Source organism: Grammomys surdaster, unplaced genomic scaffold, assembly GCF_004785775.1.
Source record: "Grammomys surdaster isolate TR1022 unplaced genomic scaffold, NIH_TR_1.0 273, whole genome shotgun sequence".
Lineage (NCBI taxonomy): Eukaryota > Metazoa > Chordata > Mammalia > Rodentia > Muridae > Grammomys > Grammomys surdaster.
This window is the reverse complement of record NW_021604714.1, coordinates 3,712,454-3,734,154: the sequence shown is the minus strand read 5'-3', so window position 1 is coordinate 3,734,154 and position 21,701 is coordinate 3,712,454. Positions and strand designations below refer to the sequence as shown.

Genomic DNA, 21,701 nt, shown 5'->3' with positions numbered 1-21,701 from the left:
GAGAGAGAATCGGCTCCACTGTCATTTTTCTTTTTTTTAAAGCATTTATTTATTTTATGTATGTGAGTACATTGTAGCTGTCTTCTGACACATCAGAAGAAGGGACAGCAGCAGAGCTTAACATGCACACACCCAATTTGGTGATCACAGGGATGAGTGAGCAATGGAGTGTCTTTTTTTTTTTTTTTAAATAAAGATTTACTTACCTATTTTATGTATATGAGTACACTGTAGCTGTCTTCAGACACTCCAGAAGAGGGCATCAGATCTCATCACAGATGGTTGTGAGCCACCATGTGGGTGCTGGGAATTGAACTCAGGACCTCTGGAAGAACAGTCAGTGCTTTTTTTTTTTTTAAGGTTTTTTCAAGACGGTTTCTCTGTGTAGTCCGGGCTGTCCTGGAAGTCACTCTGTAGACCAGGCTGGCCTGGAACTCAGAAATCCGCCTGCCTCTGCCTCCCAAGTGCTGGGAATACAGGCCTGCGCTGCCACCACCACCCAGCTCAGTCAGTGCTCTTAACCGCTGAGCCATCTCTCTAGCCCTCCAATCTCATTTTCCAAACTTCTATAATAAACTGTCTCCCAGTTCCTTGACTCACTGGTTCTTCAGAAGAAGCTCTAAAACTTATTACTAGTGTGGTCGTGCAAATTTTTAATCCCAGCATAGGCAGATCTCTGAGTTCAAGGGCAGTCAGGGATGTACAATGAAAACCTGACTCAAAACTAACATTGTCACTGACCATTCAATTGGCTGCTTTCCCTTACCTGATGGAAGTAGCAACCTGTCCAATTTAGGTATCTTTGGGACCCCATCCCTAGTCTCAAGGCCCTGTTATGGGGCTGGGGGTGCCCTCAAACCCCGTGGTAATTGTCCATCTCATGTTTGTAACAGTGGCTCTCAATCTTCCTAATGCTGCAACCCCTTATGTTGTGGGGGCCCCATCATAAAATTAATTTTGTTGCTATTTCATAACTGTATTTTTGCTGTTGAATCTTAATGTAAATACTTGATATGTGACCCCTGTAAAAGGGTCGTTGAACCCTAACTGAGTAGCAACTCACGGATTGAAAAACTTTGGTCTGTAGTGCTTGAGGATAAGCAGGGCTTAGATGTTATTAGAATCCTGTCTGTCATTACAAGAATGCCCAGGAAGTCTATAAAGTGCACACATGCATAAATACCAGACTTTCCTGAATTGTGGGGTTTTTTGTTTGGGGTGGGGGAGAGAGCTGTTGAGACAAAAATCTCATCATGTGACTGGCTGGCCTTGAACTATGTGCATCTAGCTGGACTCGATAGAGATCCGTTTACCTCTTCCTCCTAGAGTGCTGAGATCTGCGGTGTGTACCCCAATACGCCCTGCCAATTCTGGTTCTTGGGGCATGTACATGGGTGTCCTGGGTGCCACTGTGAGCGTGTGCAAAGTAACTGTGCGCAGTCGGTTCTGTTTTCCAGAGATCACAAATTCAGGTCACCAGGACTGAGGTATCTCGCTGGTCCCTGAATTCCGGTGCTCACCAAGGCACATGGGTTTAGCTGTCACCTCCCATCAGTTTTTCACAGGTGGCGTACACATCGCACGACTTTTCGTGGAAAAATGTTGCCGGCTGGTAATCCCAGACTTGGAAAGTGGAGACAGCAGAGTCAGATTCAAGGTCGCTATCCCAGTCTAGCGGGCGCTCAAGGCTAGTGGCAATCCGGCTGCAGTTAGAACAAGCAGAGCACCTCTACCCCGGACACACGGGTCCCAACCACAGCCGCGCGCACCGCGGCCCTGCCGGTGCACTCTACTTCCGCCGGATGTGCGCCGCTGCGGAAGTGACGAGATAGGCCGGGCTGAGAGGCGGTCCGCTTTCTCTGTCGTTCTCTCTCCTTTACACGCGGTTGAGGAAGCCGGTAGGCCTGAGTAGCTCCTGCTGAATAATGCCGGGAAAACTCCGCAGTGGGTCCAAGTTGGGGTCGGACGAGGCCGAGGAGAGCATGGAGACTCTGCCGAAGCCAAGCGAGAAGGTGAGCCTAGGGCCCCGAGCTGGGTCGGCCCGGGTCGGGAGCGCGTGGCCGGCCCTGTGACACGCCGTGCCGGCTGGCCAGGCTTGAGAGTGCGGAAGGGATTGCCGATCGCGTCACAGTGGAGACTGGAGCCGAAGACGGCAAAGTCTAAAACTTGCGCACATGATCGGCATCTGCAGTGACACACAGACACGGTTCTCCCTTTAAAAAAGAAAAAAAAAAAACCCAAAACAGAAAACGAGGTTGGCTAAGTGATCACCCTATTACATAGAAGGATCTGAGTGAGCACTGTTAAATCGCCTTGTCTCTTCTTAATTCCTTGCATGAGAAGATTTAACTTGTGACAGTCTCTAATGATCAAAGTAGGAGGGAACGAAAATTGTACCGGAACTCCTATGTTGTACGATTTAGTTGAGGGTTTTGCTGTCTCCGGGGGCTTTTAAGGTAGGAGCCTTTTAAAGAAACAGCAGAGTGGTTTGGATTAGGTGGAAACCACAGCGTTCCCGGCTTGCATCCGCGTGTTCAGCTGCCTGATGCTGAAGTCAGGAGGGAGGGACCTGAGTACGCGTTTATGTTCCAAAATCGACTTCGTATTTTTCACATATGTAATAGATGTTCGTGGGGCGGAGAGATTGTCCATAATCCATTATTTTAAAGATGATTTTTGTGGTACCAGGGATCAAACCTTGGGCCACTCACGTGTTGGCAGGTGCTGTACCACTGAGTGGTGGTAGCTCTAGCCCTTCTTAGCCCAGCAGTTCTCAACCTGTCATATTCTAATATTCTGCATATTAGATGTTTACATTATGATTCATAATGGTAGCAAAATTTGAAGTAGCAACATTATTTTATGGCTGGAGATCACTAAAACATCAACTATTTGGAGGGTTTCCATGATTTGAGAATTTAGCTCATTGCAATTTAGTCCTATACTTACTGCCTGGAACACTACTAGAGTTTTGGAGGTGGCTAGTAATCAGGACAAATTTTCGTGATGAGAAAAATTGTACATTTAAATAAAGTCCAAGTAAAGTTTCACAAACGAAAATGATAGGTTGGGTGAAATTTTTTTTGGCAGTTTTTGTTTCATATAGTGTCTATGTGAATTCACATTGAAGCACAGGTTTCTTGAGTGTTTTACCATATAGAAATTTAGGAAGAAAAACCTGCTTTTACAATCGTTTGTCTGAGTTCTATCTCTTTCACAGTTACCTTTTGGACAGTGCTTGCTCACTGTTACTGTGTGTGTCCTATGTGGGGATGGATATGCTTGCCCCTGCATGTACAGAAGTTAGAGGGCAATCAATGTTGAGTGGGTGCCTTTATCACTTGCCACTCTACCCTTATGCCCAAGACATCATTTCTCTGTGTAACCCTGGCTATTCTGGAACTTCCTCTGTAGACCAGGCTGGCCTGAAACTCAGAGATCCACCTGCCTCTAACTCCTGAATGCTGGGATTAAAGGTGTTTATCACCACTTCTCTGGCTTGCAGAGATACATACCTTTAGGAACAATGTTTCTCTCTGTATCTGCAGCTGATTCACCTGGGCTAGCTAGCTTCCCACTCAAGCCCCACCAGCTAGGGTCACAGGCATGTGCCACCACACCCATTTTTTTCTGTGGGTGTTAGAGCTTCCTGTCAAGCCTTCATGCTGGCACAGTAAGCATTTTGCCCCCGAACCATTTTTTGGAGTATGTAGTTTGGAGCCTTAGGGGAAATTTCTTTAAAAAAAAAATTAGTTTTATAATGGTTGGCCAATATGATCTGAAGACTTAGTTTGAAGAACTCTTTTATTACCCCATGCTAATGATTGTTGGTCTATACTTATTTCCATTTAGCTAAGAAGTAGTATTAAAAAGCATACTGAAACCTTTTTGGTTTTTCGAGACAGGGTTTCTCTTTATAGCCCTGGCTGTCCTGGAACTCACTCTGTAGACCAGGCTGGCCTCGAACTCAGAAATCCGCCTGCCTCTGCCTCCCAAGTGCTGGGATTAAAGGCATGTGCCACCACTGCCCAGCGGAAACTTTTTTTTTATTAATTTTTTTAAATTAAAATTACATTAAGCCAGGTGTAGTAGCACATGACTTTAATCCTAGGAGGCATAGGCCGTCAGATCTCCTGCGAGTTTGACACCAGCCTGGTCTGCAGAGTTCATTCCCAGGACAGCCAGACAGCCATTAATTACGTCATCGCTCCCCTCCCCTTTCCTCCCTTCAGTGCCTTTCATTCCCACTTTACTCATTTCAGATTCATGGTCTCCTTTTAAAGTGTTTGCACACGCGCGCCCACACTTCTAAACACAGCAGCTCGGTCCACATTACCTAGATGTGTGTAATTTCAGGGTTGATTTTTAACTTATACAGTGTTGAAATGCCTAAAGCTGTATTTTTCACAACTATAAGTAGGCCTGAAGTAATCCAGAATTGACGGGCTTTATACAAGTATAGCCGCAGCTTTGTTTATTGAGGTTTTTGCTGTGTCTTCTGTAAATTTTTAGAAAACTAAAAAAGAGAAGCCAAAATCTAAGACCGAAGAAGCAACAGAAGGCATGGAAGAGGCCACTTCCTCCAAAGCGAAAGCAGCTAAAAAGAAAGGGCCTTCTGAAGATGATGTGGAGCCCCCTAAACCCAAGAAGGCCAAGAAGCAGGAGGAGGAGCCTCAAGATGACACTGCTTCAAAAAGCAAAACCTCCAAGAAGAAGAAGGAGCCCCTTGAGAAGAAAGCAGCCTCCACTAAAACCAAAGAGAGAAAAACCGAGGAGCCTTCCGAAGAAGAGGCAGACGCTCCTAAGCCCAAGAAGATGAAGAAAGGGAAGGAAGCAAATGGAGACATGGGAGAGAAAAGCCCCAGGCTGAAGAATGGACTCTCCCATTCCGAACCAGACTCCAACCCTGAAGAAGCTCCTGCTGAAGAGAGCAGTAGCGAGACAGAGAAGGTGAGTGTGTGCCTCTGTGTGTGTGTGTGTATATATACAACACTTGCAGGAGTTCATTCTCCTTCCACTGTGTGGGTCCTGGGGCTGGATCTTGGGTTGTCAGGCTTGGGGATAAGTTTTCCCACCTACTGGCAAAGTTGTACTAGGCTATTAAATTGTTAGAGAAAAATAGGTAGTAACTACACGTAATTGTAATCACTTTAAAAGTATTTGGGTGGTGGAGGTTGAACCAGGTCCTTGAGCACGCATTCTGTCTTAATAGTAGAAGAAAATTTGTTGTCAGCACCTCTTTGGAGTATGTAACAAGCTGCAGAGAGGCTCTGGCCGCCATAGGCTCCATCGGTATGGGGTGCACAGACATGCAGATAAAACACCCATACCCATACATAAATAGGTAAACAGAAACTGTATCCTGTCATGCAAGGACACTGTTTACAAAGGAGGGTTGTTGAAGTTAACAGGAAAGCCTTGCTTCACTTGGCAAATCTGAAAGCACTGGAAAGTTAGAACAGCTGTGTAACTCAGTCCCAGGTCCCTTCTGTCACCGAATCTTGATCCCTTTTAACAAACCACCAAGCTGAGGTGTGCTTGCCGCTGGGTTGCTTGTGTTGAACACGGTCACATGTCTACTCTGGCACAGATTTTGTGATTGTCCAGAAACCTGGGGAAGAACAGTGCTGGCTGGGTGTATTGGCTCATGCCTGTAACCCTACCACCATGGAGGCTGAGGCAGGAGGATCTGGAGGTCCAGGCCAGTCTGGGGTTACACAATGAGACCCTGTCTCAAGAGAGGAAAACCTTCATTCTATGAAAGCTTCTTTTGCTTAGGTTTGCGGTGAGTACTTACAGGTTTTTCCTGACTGAAAAGTATCAGGAAAATAGGAAAATTTACCCCAAAGGAAAGAAGCTCCCTAGAATTTTAGCTTCCCTCCCTCAGTAAACTACCAAGTCCTCTGCAGGTAGAGAGGTAGCCAGTTGGCAGTTTTGATGGTTCTTTACAATGTATGTTATACATATATGACATGCTAAGTATATTTAATAGTTATGTAATGCATGTAATATGTTTAGAAATCGACTTCCTCATTCCTTTTCTAGTAAGTGGTTGGTTTAATAATATTTTTTCTAGGTTTATTTTAGTATTTTTATGTGAATGGGTGTTTTGCTTGGATGTGTATCTGTGTGCATTGCTTGTACCTGCTACTCTTTGGATCCCCTGGAACTGGAGTTAGGATGGTTGTGAACCTCCATGTGCATGCTGAAAATCAAACCTGCACCTCTGCAAGAGCAACGAGTGCTCTTTACTGCTGGGCCGCGTCTCCAAACAGTTGAGTTTTCTCCTTAAACTTTTTTGTTTTTTTTTTAAGATTTATTTATTTTTATTTATATGAGTACACTGCAGCTGTCTTCAGACACACCAGAAGAGTACATCAGATCTCATTACAGATGGTTGTGAGCCACCATGTAGTTGCTGGGAATTGACCTCAGGACCTCTGGAAGAGCAGTCAGTACTCTTAACTGCTGAGCCATCTCTCCAGCCTGTCCTTTTTAATGATGAGGTCTCACTTCGTATTCCTGGGTAGCCTAGAACTCACAGCGATCTGCCCCTCAAATGATAAGAATAAAGGCACACCCTAGGCCTCTTCCTTAGGCATCTAGGTGAGTTGAGACAGGGTCTTGCTGTATATACTTTGAGACTGGCCGTGAACTCACTGTACAACACAAGAGAACACAAGGTGTTTATCTGGAAGTTGGAGAGAACTTTGAAGAATCGTTTCTTTTTCCATCGTGGGGTCTGAAGTTTGAACTCAGTTGTCTTGTCAGGTTAGCCAGAGCTTTTACAAACCAAGCCTTCTCACCTGCCCGTCTTTGATTGGTTCATAAAACTAATATGTTTAGGTGAGCTGTTCTCTTTTTAAAAGCCATTCAGTTTTTGTGGAGGGCTGGCACACATTCCATGGCATGTGCGTGGAGGCTGGACAGCTTGTGGGGTCAGTTCTCTGTCTGCTTTCTGGGTTCTGCTGATCAAACTCAGTTCCTTGGAGTCAGACAGCAAGTGCCTTTTCCAAAGACTTCCTTCATTCACTTGTGTGTGAATGACTGATTCTGTGGTCTTTTGCTTTGACAGGAAATACCCATTGAAGAGAGAGAAGGAGCTTTCTCTAATTTTCCCATATCTGAAGAGACTGTCAAGCTTCTCAAAGGTGAGGTCCAGAGCATCATAACTTAACTCTCTCTGTTGTGGTGAATGGAGACCAGTTCTTCCTGCAGGCACCTATGCTACACTGGGGGAGACCCGTGCGTTACACTTGGGGTTGTGCTGTTTGGGGTCAGTTATTAAAACTGAGTCCACATTTAGAAGTGTGATGATTAGGCTGGGCGGTGGTGGCGCACGCCTTTAATCCCAGCACTTGGGAGGCAGAGGCAGGCGGATTTCTGAGTTCGAGAGTTCGAGGCTAGCCTGGTCTACAGAGTGAGTTCCAGGACAGCCAGGGCTACTCAGAGAAACCCTGTCTCGAAAAACCAAAAAAAAGAAAAAAAAAAAAAAAAGAAGTGTGATGATTGACACACTTTCTGTGATCTCTGTCATCTACTCCCACCTGAGGTTAATGTCTCCAGGGTGTTGGATCCTTTGATCTGTCTGTTCCAGCTGAGTAGTTCAGTTGCTTCCCCCAGTACAGTATTGACGAGTACAGTATTAAAGAGTCATAGTAACTCCGTTTTTAAAGTTCAGATGAGCTTATAGGTGAGATTTGATCAAAAGTCACAATCACACTATTTAAATTACAGTGAAAAGTTATTAAAAATAGTTTTCAGTCTAGTGGGTTCTTCCCTACTAGGTATGTATTGACCCTGACTTTGTAGATGTTTGTGAAAAGGTAGAATCTGGGCAAAGGAAAGAAGAAAGAGTCTAGAATCCCCTAATTCTGCAGGACACAAGTATGACTGTGTTAGTTAGAGTTGGTAGTTTAGCAAAGTTTGCTCCCTAACACTGGAACTAAAACAAAGGTAACCCAGTTGATTCGTTGACAGCTCGTGGGGTGAACTTCCTGTTTCCTATACAAGCCAAGACATTCCACCATGTGTACAGTGGGAAAGACTTAATTGCCCAAGCACGGACAGGAACTGGGAAGACATTCTCCTTTGCCATCCCTTTGATTGAGAAACTTCAAGGTGGGCTACAGGACAGGAAGAGAGGCCGAGCCCCTCAGGTAACTATCTTAAGTGCATCACAGGCTCAAGGACAGTGTCCAGAACCTCAGAGGTCCTTGTCTCACCGAGCCTCTCATAGGCTGGGGTGAGTCTTTCAGGCGCTTAGCCATCAGCTCTGTGTGTTCGCTCCTGTAACGTGCCCCCTGCTTGTGATCATCCATGCTTACTAATGTTTGTATTGCCTTTAAAATGTTGGGGGCGGTGGTGGCGGACGCATGTCTTTAATCCCAGCACTTGGGAGGCAGAGGCAGGCGGATTTCTGAGTTCAAGGCCAGCCTGGTCTACAGAGTGAGTTCCAGGACAGCCAGGACTATACAGAGAAACCCTGTCTCGAAAAACAAAAACAAAAAAAATGTTGGATGTTCTCAGGGCTCACAAACCTGGTCCTGGAGATTGATTGATTGATTGATTGACTGACTGACACGGGCTCTGTAGACTTGGCTGGTCCCTGGCTCACAGAGATCCACTTGCCTCTGCCTCTTGTTCTGGGAGTATAAAGGTATCCACTACCATGACTGGCTTCTGGATCGTTGTTTCTGCTATTGCCCAGAATGAGCCAAGTGAGTGTAAAGAGTCTGTCTACAAGGGTTGGCCCTTGAGTCCAAGCCTGGCCTCCACCTGGCCCTTGGACTCCTGTCATTTACTCTTTAATGTCTGCCTCAGAGGTTGTTGAGAATTAATCGGAAAGTGCTTCTCAGCGCCTAAGGCACCAGGGAAATGTGGAACATGAGCTAATGTGGGTGTAGCTCCTCCAGGTGGTTTTCCTGGAACTTGGTAGTTGTACACTAGTTCTCTGGAGCAGCAGCGCATACACACCTACTTGTGAATGGTGTAACCACAGGCTGTGAGAACACTGCCTGGGGGCAGTATTAGCTCCTGTCCATGAAGCACGTGGGATTTATCACAGAGCACATGGTGACTGTTTGTGTGTATGGCAAGATGGGTCGGATGAGCTGAGCATTGTGAATTGTGGAGTGCCAGAGAGACAGTTGTTGCACCGCACTTTGAAATCCTGGGTTTCTCTCTTTCAGGTGCTAGTTCTTGCACCTACGAGAGAATTAGCAAATCAAGTGAGCAAAGACTTCAGTGACATCACCAAAAAGCTCTCAGTAGCTTGTTTTTATGGTGGCACTCCCTACGGTGGTCAAAGTAAGTACATTCAAAAGCTGGGGGAGGGTGTTGTGGGTGCCCCTCAACTTGAAGTGTGTCACATTCTTGGTGTTTCTCTCTTGTCTGCTGTTTAAGGGTGTCGCAGAGCAGGGTCCTAGGTGAGTCTAGGTTAGGTAAGTCTTCGTTAGGGTGTGTAGTATTTATTGACTAACAGGACAGACCCAGGGTGTAGTCTTGTCTCCTTTACATGTGCATTTCTTGCTGCAGGTGGCCCTTTTTTCCACAAGCATCAGCTAAGGGTGCAGTCCCTTCTTCCTATTCTATTACTTCCTAGTCAGGACCATGCTCTCTCTAGGACCAGGAGGATCAAACATCAGCACACAATGAGTATGGTTTCCATCCTCAGGCTTTGGAAGGCCTGGGTTTGATTGAGTCTTGACTGATCCCATCCTAATTAGGTGTCCCAAGTTGCTTAGTTTTCCTGTTTGTGAAGGTTGCATGAAATAACAGGGTACCTAGTGTAGTCCGTAGACTGCAGCGGCAGCACCGTCAGAAAAGCCTCCAGATTGCCTCCACATCAGACGCAGTGGGTGTTTCTCTAGAGTAGGTGCCCTTCTGCACCATCTCACTTTCTGATGCCCAGTCATCCCACAGGAGGAGCCTGTTTTCTTAGTCTCACATGAGTGACAGCAGGAAAGAGGGCTGAGTTCAAAAGCATCCCAAACTACATACTGATGCCCTGTCTCAAAACAAACCAAAATAATGTTTCTAGTTCTCTAAGATAATCACTTATGGTCGGTGAAGTCTTGATATTTTCTGCCAGCCAAACAGGAAGTCATTCTTGTGCCACCATCTCCTGGTGGATCATTTTCTACCGTATTAGTGCGTGTTAGTGCGCTGGCCCAGTGCTCACAGGAGTGGCTGCACCTCCGGGGTTGTTGCTGTCATTACTTATCACGTATTAGTAGCTCTCTAATAATGGTTTAAGATGAAATGTATTTAAATGGATTCTCCATGCTTGATAGAAGGAGTCTTAAAACAAGACATCTCTTCTTTGGTATTTTTTTACAGTTGAACGAATGCGGAGTGGGATTGATATCCTGGTTGGGACCCCAGGTCGTATTAAAGACCACTTGCAGAATGGCAAGCTAGATCTCACCAAACTTAAACATGTTGTGCTGGATGAAGTCGACCAGATGTTGGATATGGGTTTTGCTGACCAAGTGGAAGAAATTTTATGTGTGGCATACAAGAAAGGTAAGCCCCATATTTAAGGGACTGACAGAGGACCTAAGGAAGGTTCATGGTGAAATTATCTTCTAGGAGATAATTAAGGACGCTTTTCCAGTACAGGGTTTCTCTGTAGCCCTAGTTGTCCAGGAATTCAGTCTGCTCAAGGCTGGCCTTGAACTCAGATTCTCCTGCCTCTGCTTCCTGAATGCTATTATTAAAGGCATGTGCTACCACTACCTGGCTAAAATTTGGAATTAAAAAAAAATTTTTTTTAACTTGAAAATTGAAAAAAGATTTGTTATGTAATTGGTGAAATCTTGCGAGAATAAAAGAAGAATTTCATATTCTGCCGGCTTGCTACACTGTTCCTCACGGCTTTCAGTGTATGTGTACTAAGTGTAAATCGACTGTTAGTAAGACTTTATCAAGTGATTTATTCAACCACCTACGTGGTGTTTTCACCGTTACTCATACAGAGGGTTTCGGTCACAGTTGGAGTTCGTACCTGGAATTGGATCTATACCACAGATCTTCATAAGCAGAGTTACTGAGTGAGCTGTAAACTGCACTGATCCGGTTCTGTCAGCTTGTGCCCTTTGGGGCTTCTGAGAACGTTAGTGCTCCTAGGTCCAGATGAACAGATACGCTGAGGATCTTTTGTTGTCTAGGGGTGCTGAGGATGGAGCTGAAGTCCTTGTCTCTGGATTGCACCCCCTAGTCCTAGTTCTAGGTTTTTAAAATACTGCTGTGGGTTTTGTTGCAGGCTGTTTAGTTAGCAATCCATGCTGGATCCTGGATTTAAGGGATTGATTGTCCCGTTGGTGGGCCTCCTTCATGGGATGGATTTCCTGTGAGTGAGAGAGGCAAAGGCTGGAAACAAAACTGACTGCACATACTGTGGTCAACTGGGGATCCTTATGAGGACGGATGCTTACAGTTTTTGTGTGGTGGGAGTGGTCGGCATCTTTTTTATTTTTGTGTCATGGATGCCTGGCTGGCTGCCCTTGGTCAGGGGTAATGGTGCTGCGTTACAGAGGTGCCAGCCGAGGTGGAGTGCTGTGTCTGTAGGCTTGCTTGGATTATTCACACTGACTTCTTTTTCCCCCAAGATTCTGAAGACAACCCCCAAACATTGCTTTTCTCTGCAACTTGCCCTCATTGGGTGTTTAATGTTGCTAAGAAATACATGAAATCTACATACGAGCAGGTGGACCTGATTGGTAAAAAGACTCAGAAAGCAGCCATAACTGTGGAGGTAAATGATTCATTTAGTTGCCAGAATTAGTATTAAATTGTCAATCATTCTGTTTCCTGTCTGATACTTTCAACAATAGAAAATACAAGCTCTCTTTCCAGATAAATACTAAGTCCCTGTGCAGAGCCAAGTAACATTTCTTTTATGTCTGGTGTCTGTGCTTTCTGGATTTCACCATCTAGCAGCCTGATTTCAGAGTCTTTGGAACCTTGTGTTTGAATTAGATAGATAAACAGCTTACATTTAGAGTTAGCCGCTAGAGGGCAGCAGAGTGAGCTGGTGCATCATCTTGAATCTGTTTCATCTTAGGCTCCGGTACCTAGATGAATTCATTTCACCCAGGAGCAGGCCTGTGCAGCCTTTATTACAGGTTGTATTTTAAGTGGAAGAAGGAGCATAGTGCACACAGGCCCTTTTTTGTCTGTTATTTGGTTTCCTGCAGGAGTCTGGGAAATAGTATTTCCTAATTACCTAGAATGCAATGATGCCAGATGCTCTTTGGAAAAGGGTGAGGGGCCTGGCGACAGACCGTGTTGCTCCTGACTTTGGCTTATTTATTTCCTTTTTCCCTGTAAGCAGTGGCAGCAGACAGCCCTGTAAGGCCTGCATTCACTCCTGTACCAAGCGATAGACATAAGGGTTGAGAAGGAAGCTGTAATGTCCATCTGGGTTTACTGAGTGTTGGTTCTTCTCTTAAGCACCTGGCCATTAAGTGTCACTGGACTGAGAGAGCAGCGGTGATTGGGGATGTGATCCGAGTGTACAGTGGTCATCAAGGGCGCACGATCATCTTCTGTGAAACCAAGAAGGATGCCCAGGAGCTGTCGCAGAACACGTGCATAAAGCAGGTTGGTCCTTCTCGTGCCTGAAGCCTCTCACTGGGTCTTCAGTGAGTCTTTACCTTGGCCTCTGGCTTCATTCTGCTTTTCAGTTACCCAGTGACTTCCAGATTGTGTTAGACTAGGGAAATGTCTCTTAATGGTCAGGGTCCTGCCTCATAATTTCACGGGTAAAGCTACGCTTCAGAGTACGCTTTAGGTGGTGTTCTCAACCTTGGAGAGTGTAGTTACAAACAGCCAATGTAACTGCAAACAGTTGAGAGACTTTTCCATGTAAGAAACAGGTGCAAGAAGGCGTCTGCTCTTCGTAAAATAAATAAATCTTTTTAAAAAGGAAAGTTTTGGAGAGATGGGTCAGTGGTTAAGAGTACTCTTTGCTTTTCCAGAGGTATTGTGTTCCCTGCAACCACATGGTGGCTCATAACCATCTATAGTGAGACCTGATGCCCTCTTCTGGCCTGCAAGTGTACCTGCAGACAGAGTGGTCATGCATAAAATAAGTAAATTTTTTAAAAAAAGGCATCTGCTTTTCCCATTGTGGTGTTTCCAAGAGGATTCCCTCACTGAGCCTTTGGGCCTGTTGGAGGGTGTGGTGTTAGATCTGGGATTCTGAATTCTGAGGTCAGTTTATTTCTTTGGCAGGATGCCCAGTCCTTACACGGTGACATTCCACAGAAGCAAAGGGAAATCACCCTGAAAGGTTTCCGAAATGGCAATTTTGGAGTTTTGGTAGCAACCAATGTTGCTGCCCGTGGGTTAGACATCCCTGAGGTTGACTTGGTTGTTCAGAGCTGTCCACCAAAGGTATGTTTGGTCTTATGTTTTCGTTGTCTTTTAATAACAATACAGAATTACTGCTTTTGTTTCTTTGGGTTACTAGAAGTCACTTCATTGACTTTTATGCAGTTTTCAGGCCCTTCCTGATTTTTTTAATTCTACACAGTCAGATTAGATGGTTGGGTGGATGGAAAGAGGAAGGTTACAAGTTATCTACACACTCAGCGTTGGCTTCTCCATTTTCCCGTAGATTTCATCATCTCATTGTTTGTACTGTGTACATTTTCCTTATCGATTCATCTTTAGGACATCTTTAGGCTGGTTCCATGTCCTATTTTGACTATTTTATAGAACATTCTAACTTGTGAGTGAACAGAATTACATAAGATGCATTACTAACATCAGTTTCAATACTTCAACTGCAGCCGCCACTTGAAGCTTGGGAATGCACGTGACTTTGGGCTCTGTGCACACGGGATAGGGGCTGCTCTGTGAGTGGTATTGTCACTTGTGCACACAGGATAGGGACTGCTCTGTGAGTGGTATCATCACCGAGCACTGCAGGGGCTGCCTAGTCTTTGACATGTCACTCACATGCTTGGTTTTCACAGGATGTGGAGTCTTACATTCATCGTTCGGGACGGACAGGCAGAGCTGGAAGGACAGGGGTTTGCATCTGCTTTTATCAGCACAAGGAAGAATACCAGTTAGCGCAAGTGGAGCAGAAAGCGGTAAAGTGATTTCCTAACTTATATTCAACACATGCTAAGCTCTGAAGGCAAAGGCAGTCCTTGGAATCGTGGCAGCAAGCTGTGTTTTCTTTGCTGGTCCTTAGAGGCCTGATAACTAACTTGCATTTGAAATGACAATACATTTTGTACATGTGAAAGATAGTTCTTAGGTAATAGTGTTAGTATGATCAGAAATGCTGCAGAAGGTAAGAGAAGGAAGGGTAGAATGAATTATTAGAAGTATAAAGGGGCTTGGCATGTGGTACATGTAGCTACAACACTTGAGAGGCTAAGGCAGGAGGGTCACTGTGGGTTTAAGACTGTCTTCAAAGGGGGAGGAGAGACTAAATTTCCTTCCAGAACTGATAATTCTGTAGCTAATCCTTCCTCTCCTCGAACTTGTGTGTGGGTCAGAAATGGGTGCGGCGTCCATCAGCACAGCGGCAGTGGTGAAGCGCTGTCCCTGAAGGGGAGATGGGTGCTCACAGTGTGGAGTTAATTCCGTCCCCAATCCCACAGCCTCAGTCTACGGATGAGAAAAGCATCAGTCAGTCAGTCTCACAGTGAGACTAAGGAGCGTAACGCCTTAGAGTGTGAATCTGGGAAACAGGGCCCAGAGTAAAGCGGTCTAATTGATTTAAGAAGTAAGTTACTTAGCCTCAGTAGAAACAGTAATCTTCGTACATGAAATTATGGTTTTCTTGTAGGGAATTAAATTTAAACGGATAGGCGTTCCTTCTGCAACAGAAATAATAAAAGCCTCCAGCAAAGACGCCATCAGGTACAGTCTATACTGCCACCAAGGTCTGTTTCAATGCTGCTTCTTGTACCTTTAATGTTTCTTTTCTTAGTGCTTATGAGGACTAACATGGGCCTGGAGAGATGGCTCAGGTTAAGAGCACTGACTGCTCTTCCAGAGATCTTGAGTTCAGTTCCCAGCAACCACATGGTTGCTGATGACCACGATGACCCAGGATTTAGTAGGAAGTAGGCAAGGGAGTCCACGGGCAGAGGAAGTGCTAGCAGAGCAACTTTTTAAGTTGATTTTACCCTAGCAAGTTTTCCTTAGGGGTACCATGGGGTACAACTAGTTCAGAAAATAGGGGTCTGGTGACCAGGAAGAAGAGGCAGATTCTTGTAGGTGGGTAAGAGATGTTCTTTGAGCTATCAGCCCTTTGCCAGCGCAGCTCACCCTACTTAGCTTCAGGTTGTGCTGATTTGTTACGGCCAAGACAAGGCCAGCCTGCAGCACATACAGTGTTCTGAGACCTGCTGTAGAGCACATGTGAAACCTGCAGAATGTAACTGGCTGTGGTTTTGTCTACTTCTAAAAGTAGCACAATCTTATTAGTGATGTTTTCTTTTGTTTTGAGTTAAATACTGTTTATTTTCTCATTTAAAGGCAGAATGGGGGCTGGGCATAGTGAAGCATGTCTGGAATCCCAGTAGGAGGATAGCCATGAGTGTGAGGCCATCCTGCTGTGCACAGCAGGTTTCAGGCAGATATAGTATAAGTCCTGTCCCAAAGGGCACAATAAAAGGAAACAAATACACAGTGGAGGATCACTGTGGCTTATCCTGAGACAATGAGCCCAAGAGTGTCCAGAACTCGCTGTACTACAGGATGACCTGGAACGTCAGATCCTCCTGCCCCCTCGTCCTCAGTGCCGGCAATGTGACAGTACCTCCAGTTTCTGAAGTGCTAGGGACTGAACCCAGGACTTCTTCATGCCAGCGTAGCCACACCCCCAGCACTCATGCCCATTCTAAAGCTCATTTATTTTGTCATTCTCTCATACACAGGCTCTTGGATTCCGTGCCTCCCACTGCCATTGGCCATTTCAAGCAGTCGGCTGAGAAGCTGATTGAGGAGAAAGGAGCTGTAGAGGCCCTGGCCGCTGCTCTGGCCCACATCTCAGGGGCCACATCGGTCGACCAGCGCTCCCTGATCAACTCACAGGCGGTAAGGTTTTGGTACTTTAAAAAAATGGCTTAATCAAAACTAGAAGAGTTCATTTGAACTTCCTCATTGGCTTCCTCCTTCTAGAGGTACGAAGGCACTGGCTGTGTTTTGCCATTTTCCTAACGAAAAACAGAATCAGTAGGGGCAGAATAAATGGGTGTTTCCCAGGGGTGAGTTGGAAGGAGAAGCAACACTGACTGCTGTGGGTAATAGTTTTCTTTTAAATGAAGGGCTAGTGAAACTCAGCTGGTAAACACCCTGTCACCCAGCCTTACAGCCACCTAAATCCAGTCTCCAGGATCCACATAGTGGAGGCAGAGAACAGATTTCTGAACCTGATTCCTGACCTCTACACATAAGCTGATAGACAAATAAGAGAATTAAAATATGCTAAAACTAGTTGAGTGAGGTAGTGCCCACCTATAATCCCAGCACCCAGAAGCAGGGGATTATGGATTCCTGAGTTCAAGGTCAGCAAGTTCCAGGACAGGCATGGCTACACAGAGAAAGCCTGTCTCAACAAACCAAACAAGACAAGTGCTAGAACTGAATTAAAGTGCACTAACATGAGCGTTGCAGTGGTGAATTCCTTGGGCACATTGAAATCCTATGTGTTTATTGATTGTAGACCCATGTGGCATAAGAAGTACACTGGTCAATTGATTCCCTGTGCTCAACCAGTTCCTCCAGTGCAGAGCCTTTAGAAAGCTAAGGACCTGGGCACTGACATTAGTGTTCCCGACAGTCTTCCTAGGACCGCCCAGTCTGCTGGCGCCCATTGGGTGGCTGGAGAGTGTGTTGTCAGGGAGAGCTTCCCCAGAACAAGAACTTATGATGCCGATTGGGTTCAAGACACAAGTTTATAAGCCAGGTGGTGGTGGCACACGCCTTTAATCCCAGCACTTGGGAGGCAGAGGCAGGTGGATTTCTGAGTTCGAGGCCAGCCTGGTCTACAGAGTGAGTTCCAGGACAGCCAGGGCTACACAGAGAAACCCTGTCTCGGGGGGAGGGGGGGAACGAGGAAGAAGAAGACACAAGTTTATGCGCCTTTCTCCCCTAAGGGCTTTGTGACCATGATCCTGCGGTGCTCTATCGAGATGCCCAACATTAGCTATGCTTGGAAAGAACTTAAGGAGCAGCTGGGTGAGAGCATCGATGCCAAAGTCAAGGGGATGGTCTTCCTCAAAGGAAAGCTGGTGAGTGCCGGGCCTCTGGGACCTCATCTCCTCATCTCGTGGCTGGGGGGGTGGGGGGAGTAGCATAGTGACCAGAGTGTGTCCTCTCCCTGCCTGATGGGTGTTGCATCTCCGTGCTCTCCACAGCTATTCTCAGCACTGTCTTCAGGCTAAGCTGCACACAGTGCCAGACCCAACTCCCAGCTGCCTCCCTGCCGTCATTGTAAGGTAGCTTAGTCCGGCATTTTGAGCTCAAGTTTGAAACTTAAAATCTTAGCACCCAAACTTACCGATACCTTTATGGAAATGAGAATTAAAAGGGCAGATAAGTATTATTGGAGAAGTGGTTCTGACTACGGGATCCTTCTGTGGTCACACAGACACACACATGTACACACAGATGCCGGTGGAAAATCCAGAGCCCAGTATTAGGTAAACATGTTTGTGAGGTAGATAATGCCTGATCAGAGAAACCATGAGGCATCTTCCAGAGGCTGAGGGTAAACACCCCATTGCCACCCCTAGCACCCTGTACTGCAGGATATCAAGCACACCGTCCGTACCAGTGGAAGCTGACCTGGGTTACTGTCTTAGGGTTTCATTGCCGCAAAAACACAGAATGACTAAGGCAAACATTTAATTGGTTCTGGCTTACAGTCCATTATCACCATGGTGGGGACCGTGCAGTGTACAGGCAAACACGGTGTTCCTTCAGCCAAGAGTTCTAAATCTTGATCCAAAGGCAGCCAGGAGGAAGCTAACTTACGCAGCAGTCAGGAGGAGAGTCTCTTGGATGGAGCTTGGAGACCTCAAAGACCTTCTATACAGTGACACTGTCTCATACAAGGCCACCTCCTAATAGTGTCACTTGCCATGGGTCAAGTGTATTCAGCCCCCCACAGTTACTTACAGCGTCTTCCACTCCACGGTGTCCTTTAAGACTGAGCTCAGACTCAGTGCAGCTTCCCAGTCCTTACCTGTATGGCAGAGGTCTTGGGGTATAAATTCACGGGTGGAAAAGTGTAGCTCAACTGTGCCGCCATTACAGGAGCAATTTGGTACTGTTAGGGCCTTTCCCGGACCATGAGGGAAGTGTTTATCATCAGAGATCTGATAGTGTTGACTATATCCCTGTTCTAGTGTTCTCACAGAAAACTGAACTATGGAAAACTAGAATCAGCAAGGGAAGATAATTTACTTTTCTGCTGTTGATTGTGTCATCCTGACTCTGGGTTAGCACAGTATACTAGCTAAGAGTGCCTGCTCAGGCAGCTGCAGACCCTTCCCCTCCTGCTGCTGTTCTCTGGAGCTCCAGTTAGCCACGCTCTAGGGTCCCTTACCTCAGGGCCTGCTACTTTCTCTGTATTTTGACATCAGTGTGATAGTTGGATTAACTCTTCCTCCTTTGGTTTTTAGGGAGTTTGTTTTGATGTCCGCACTGAAGCAGTCACAGAAATACAGGTATTTTCTTTTTGGTTTACTGTTTGTAGACCCAGATCATACAGTATTTATTCTGAAAGCAGAAGGGCAGTGTAGCCGCAGAGAACTGTCTCTGTGTGCTGTTGTGAGCTTGCTGCTCGGCCTGCCTTGCTCTTTGCAGGAGCTGGGCCCATCATCTGCCTGCTACTCTTTGAAGGATGCTCCCCTGTGCGCCTGCCGTAGCTGTGTTTTCTAGCACTGTGCCAAGTGCCTCAGCTGGCTGCAGCAAATTCAAAATGTAGAGTGGGGAGGGCCTTCAGAAGGCTTATCCCCCACACTAGCCATCCGGCTTTGGTGCCAGCAGCTCTTTAAACACTTGGTTAACAGCATGTTCCTTAGAGACATGACAGTTTTCTTGTGACTTTTAATAAAGCCATGGAACAAACTCCCTACCCACAGGAGAAGTGGCATGATTCCAGACGCTGGCAGCTCGCCGTGGCCACCGAGCAGCCGGAGCTGGAAGGACCCCCGGAAGGATATCGAGGCGGCAGGGGTCAGCGGGATGGCAGCCGTGGTGCTTTCAGAGGACAGCGGGGTGGAAGCAGGAACTTCCGGGGACAGGGACAGCGAGGAGGAAGTAGAAACTTCAGAGGACAGCGACCAGGAGGTGGCAACAAAAGTAACAGATCCCCAGGCAAAGGCCAGAAGCGGAGCTTTGGTAAAGCCTTTGGTCAGTAAGTAGAGACCAGAAGGAACTGTAACCACTGTGGACTCGAGGGCCTGTCCTGCTGTCAAAGACCCCAGGGCTTCCTTCCCTTTATCATTTCTCAGCCCCCCCTTCCTTGCAGAGAGAGGCTTCTGAACTGTCTGACTGACCATCATAAACTGCCTTCATTTTGAAAAGGGATAGGAATTGATTGCATCATTTTCCAAAATACTTCTAGGTTTACAAAGTAAAGCCCACTATGGACCTGCCTATCTTTGTGTGTTGATCTTACAATTTGATCTTTGTGTGTGTGCACTCTCCGGGGCCTAAACTCAGAAACACACATGCAGAGCATGCTCACACCCTACAGCTAAACTACATCTCTAGTCTCTATACGTGTCTACTCATATCCTACAAAGAAAGTCCCTTACTGGGTGCCTCAGTCTCTGGAGGACCACACGAGCCAGGGCGGATTAATTTTGCATTCCTTGGCATCCTCCTCACAAACAGTTGCTGTGTTTATATGTGTTGGCTGAGGTTTGATGCTGAGCAGTGCTTTTCAAAAGCCATTTCAGACTTAGCTCATATGAAGAGTTTCTGTCAGGTCTGGATGTTGAGGGTAGAATGCAGACAGCATAGATTTCACTCTATAGTGTCTTCACACACTGTTTATTAGGTGACTTGTGTGCCAGTGAATTCTCCAGACAAGTGTATACAGAAGCACATTTTCATAGGTCCCAATGACTATAAAGTTCAGGCCCAAATGCCTAACGTGTCCAGATTTTTTTTCGTCTGCAATGAGACAGGATAAGTGTTATGGGCTTGTACTCCACTTTTGGAAGATTGATCAGCTGGTGTTGCTGAAGAATGTCTTAAAAAACCCACAAAAATGTCTTTCATCTTGACAAGTGAGGAGGTGGAGAAGCATGCGCTGAGGGTGAGCACTTCCTGAGTCATGGCTCCTGAAGGGAGTGTATCTACTAGTGTGCAGTCTGGGGCTTGTAAAGGGCAGCGTGGGACAAGTGTCTTTTCAGTGGCCTGGATCTTTTTTGGTTTTTTGAGACAGAGTTTCTCTGTGTAGCCCTGGTTGTCCTGGAACTCAGTCTGTAGACCAGGCTGACCTCGAACTCAGAGGTGGGTGGCCTGGATCTTAAACCACAATGTAAGATCTATTTGTTAAGCTGTTTCTCCATTGAAAAATTATCACGGCTCAGAGAAGCCTTCTCTGACAAGCTGTGGCATTTTAAGCGAGATTCTGTACAGGGATCTTAGAACAGGCCTGGAAGGAAATTGTTTGGATCAACTAAGACCTTCATTTTAGTATGTTCCTTACTTACTAACTGGCCTTACCAGACACATGGAATCAAAGGGCTCTGTAACCACCTCAGCTCCTGGTAGTTAGCTGAAGAAGGCCTCGGTTTTCTGTTTAGGTTCGGCTTTCCCCTTGAACTCTGTCCTCTGTGCTCAGAATTCTTTGGGATTTTTTTTTTCCTTTGTTGATAACTGTGGCTTGTAGTAAATATGGGCATGGTTTAATGAAGCATTTCACTACTGGGATAAGAATTTGCCATTTCAAGAAGATGAAAGGACATAGAAGAGGCTAAAACATTTTGAATTAATGAGTTACCCCATAGAAAAATGATCTCGCATAAACCAAACAGTGAAGGGGAAGAAGGGAAGAACTTCAGTTGACACAATCTAAATAAAACATGGCTTTTCAAACAAATGAGAAGTTTCTTTTGGATCGCAGAAACTAAACTATTTATTTGCATAATTCAACTATTACTTGGTTTAAATGGGCTTATTGGGAAATGTTACCCTTTTTACTATTTTCTACAGGGAAAATATTTTCCACTTTATCAAGTAACTCTGGACTTTGCAATTACAGCCTGTTTTTATGTTCCAGCTATATAGTTGTTTCTCTGAAATTGTACATAAAATGTTTTTACATTAAAATGAATTACTGTATAAAGTACTGCATTATGCCATAATAAAGATATCAATGCTTTATATTTAGTTTTTGGTAGCTTTGCTTTTCTTTTCCTTTTTTTTTTTTTTTTTTTTCGAGACAGGGTTTCTCTGTGTAGCCCTGGCTGTCCTGGAACTCACTCTGTAGACCAGGCTGGCCTCGAACTCAGAAATCCACCAGCCTCTGCCTCCCAAGTGCTGGGATTAAAGGCGTGCGCCACCACAGCCCGGTGCTTTTATTTTCTAAAAACAAAAACAGCTTTACATTTTTATAACAGTGACTGCTAGGTATATAAATCTAGTAGAAATTGGGGCTAAGGTATTGGGGCTTGATTAGAGGCTTCATTTTTGTGAATTGCTCTCTT

General features: G+C 45.6%; 1 protein-coding gene across 1 annotated transcript; it reads left to right on the top strand.

The window, feature by feature from the left end:
• Positions 1-1,848: 1,848 nt before the first annotated feature.
• Ddx21 (DExD-box helicase 21) lies at positions 1,849-21,384 on the top strand. Its single transcript, XM_028776853.1, has 15 exons — positions 1,849-2,012; positions 4,513-4,950; positions 7,076-7,151; positions 7,981-8,159; positions 9,192-9,309; positions 10,342-10,527; positions 11,613-11,758; positions 12,457-12,606; positions 13,240-13,401; positions 13,986-14,105; positions 14,813-14,886; positions 15,909-16,068; positions 17,130-17,264; positions 18,660-18,704; positions 19,122-21,384. Exons 1-15 carry the CDS (start codon positions 1,926-1,928, stop codon positions 19,398-19,400), a joined length of 2,355 nt encoding a protein of 784 aa, XP_028632686.1. The 5' UTR covers positions 1,849-1,925; the 3' UTR covers positions 19,401-21,384.
• The last annotated feature ends 317 nt before the right edge of the window (positions 21,385-21,701 follow it).

Bases quoted from the DNA above. Each gene is read 5' to 3' on its own strand.
- Ddx21 (XM_028776853.1), top strand. From the start codon at position 1,926: ATGCCGGGAAAACTCCGCAGTGGGTCCAAGTTGGGGTCGGACGAGGCC. The intron at 4,951-7,075 runs GTGAGTGTGTGC...TTGCTTTGACAG, and splicing joins GCAGTAGCGAGACAGAGAAG to GAAATACCCATTGAAGAGAG. The intron at 13,402-13,985 runs GTATGTTTGGTC...TGGTTTTCACAG, and splicing joins TTCAGAGCTGTCCACCAAAG to GATGTGGAGTCTTACATTCA.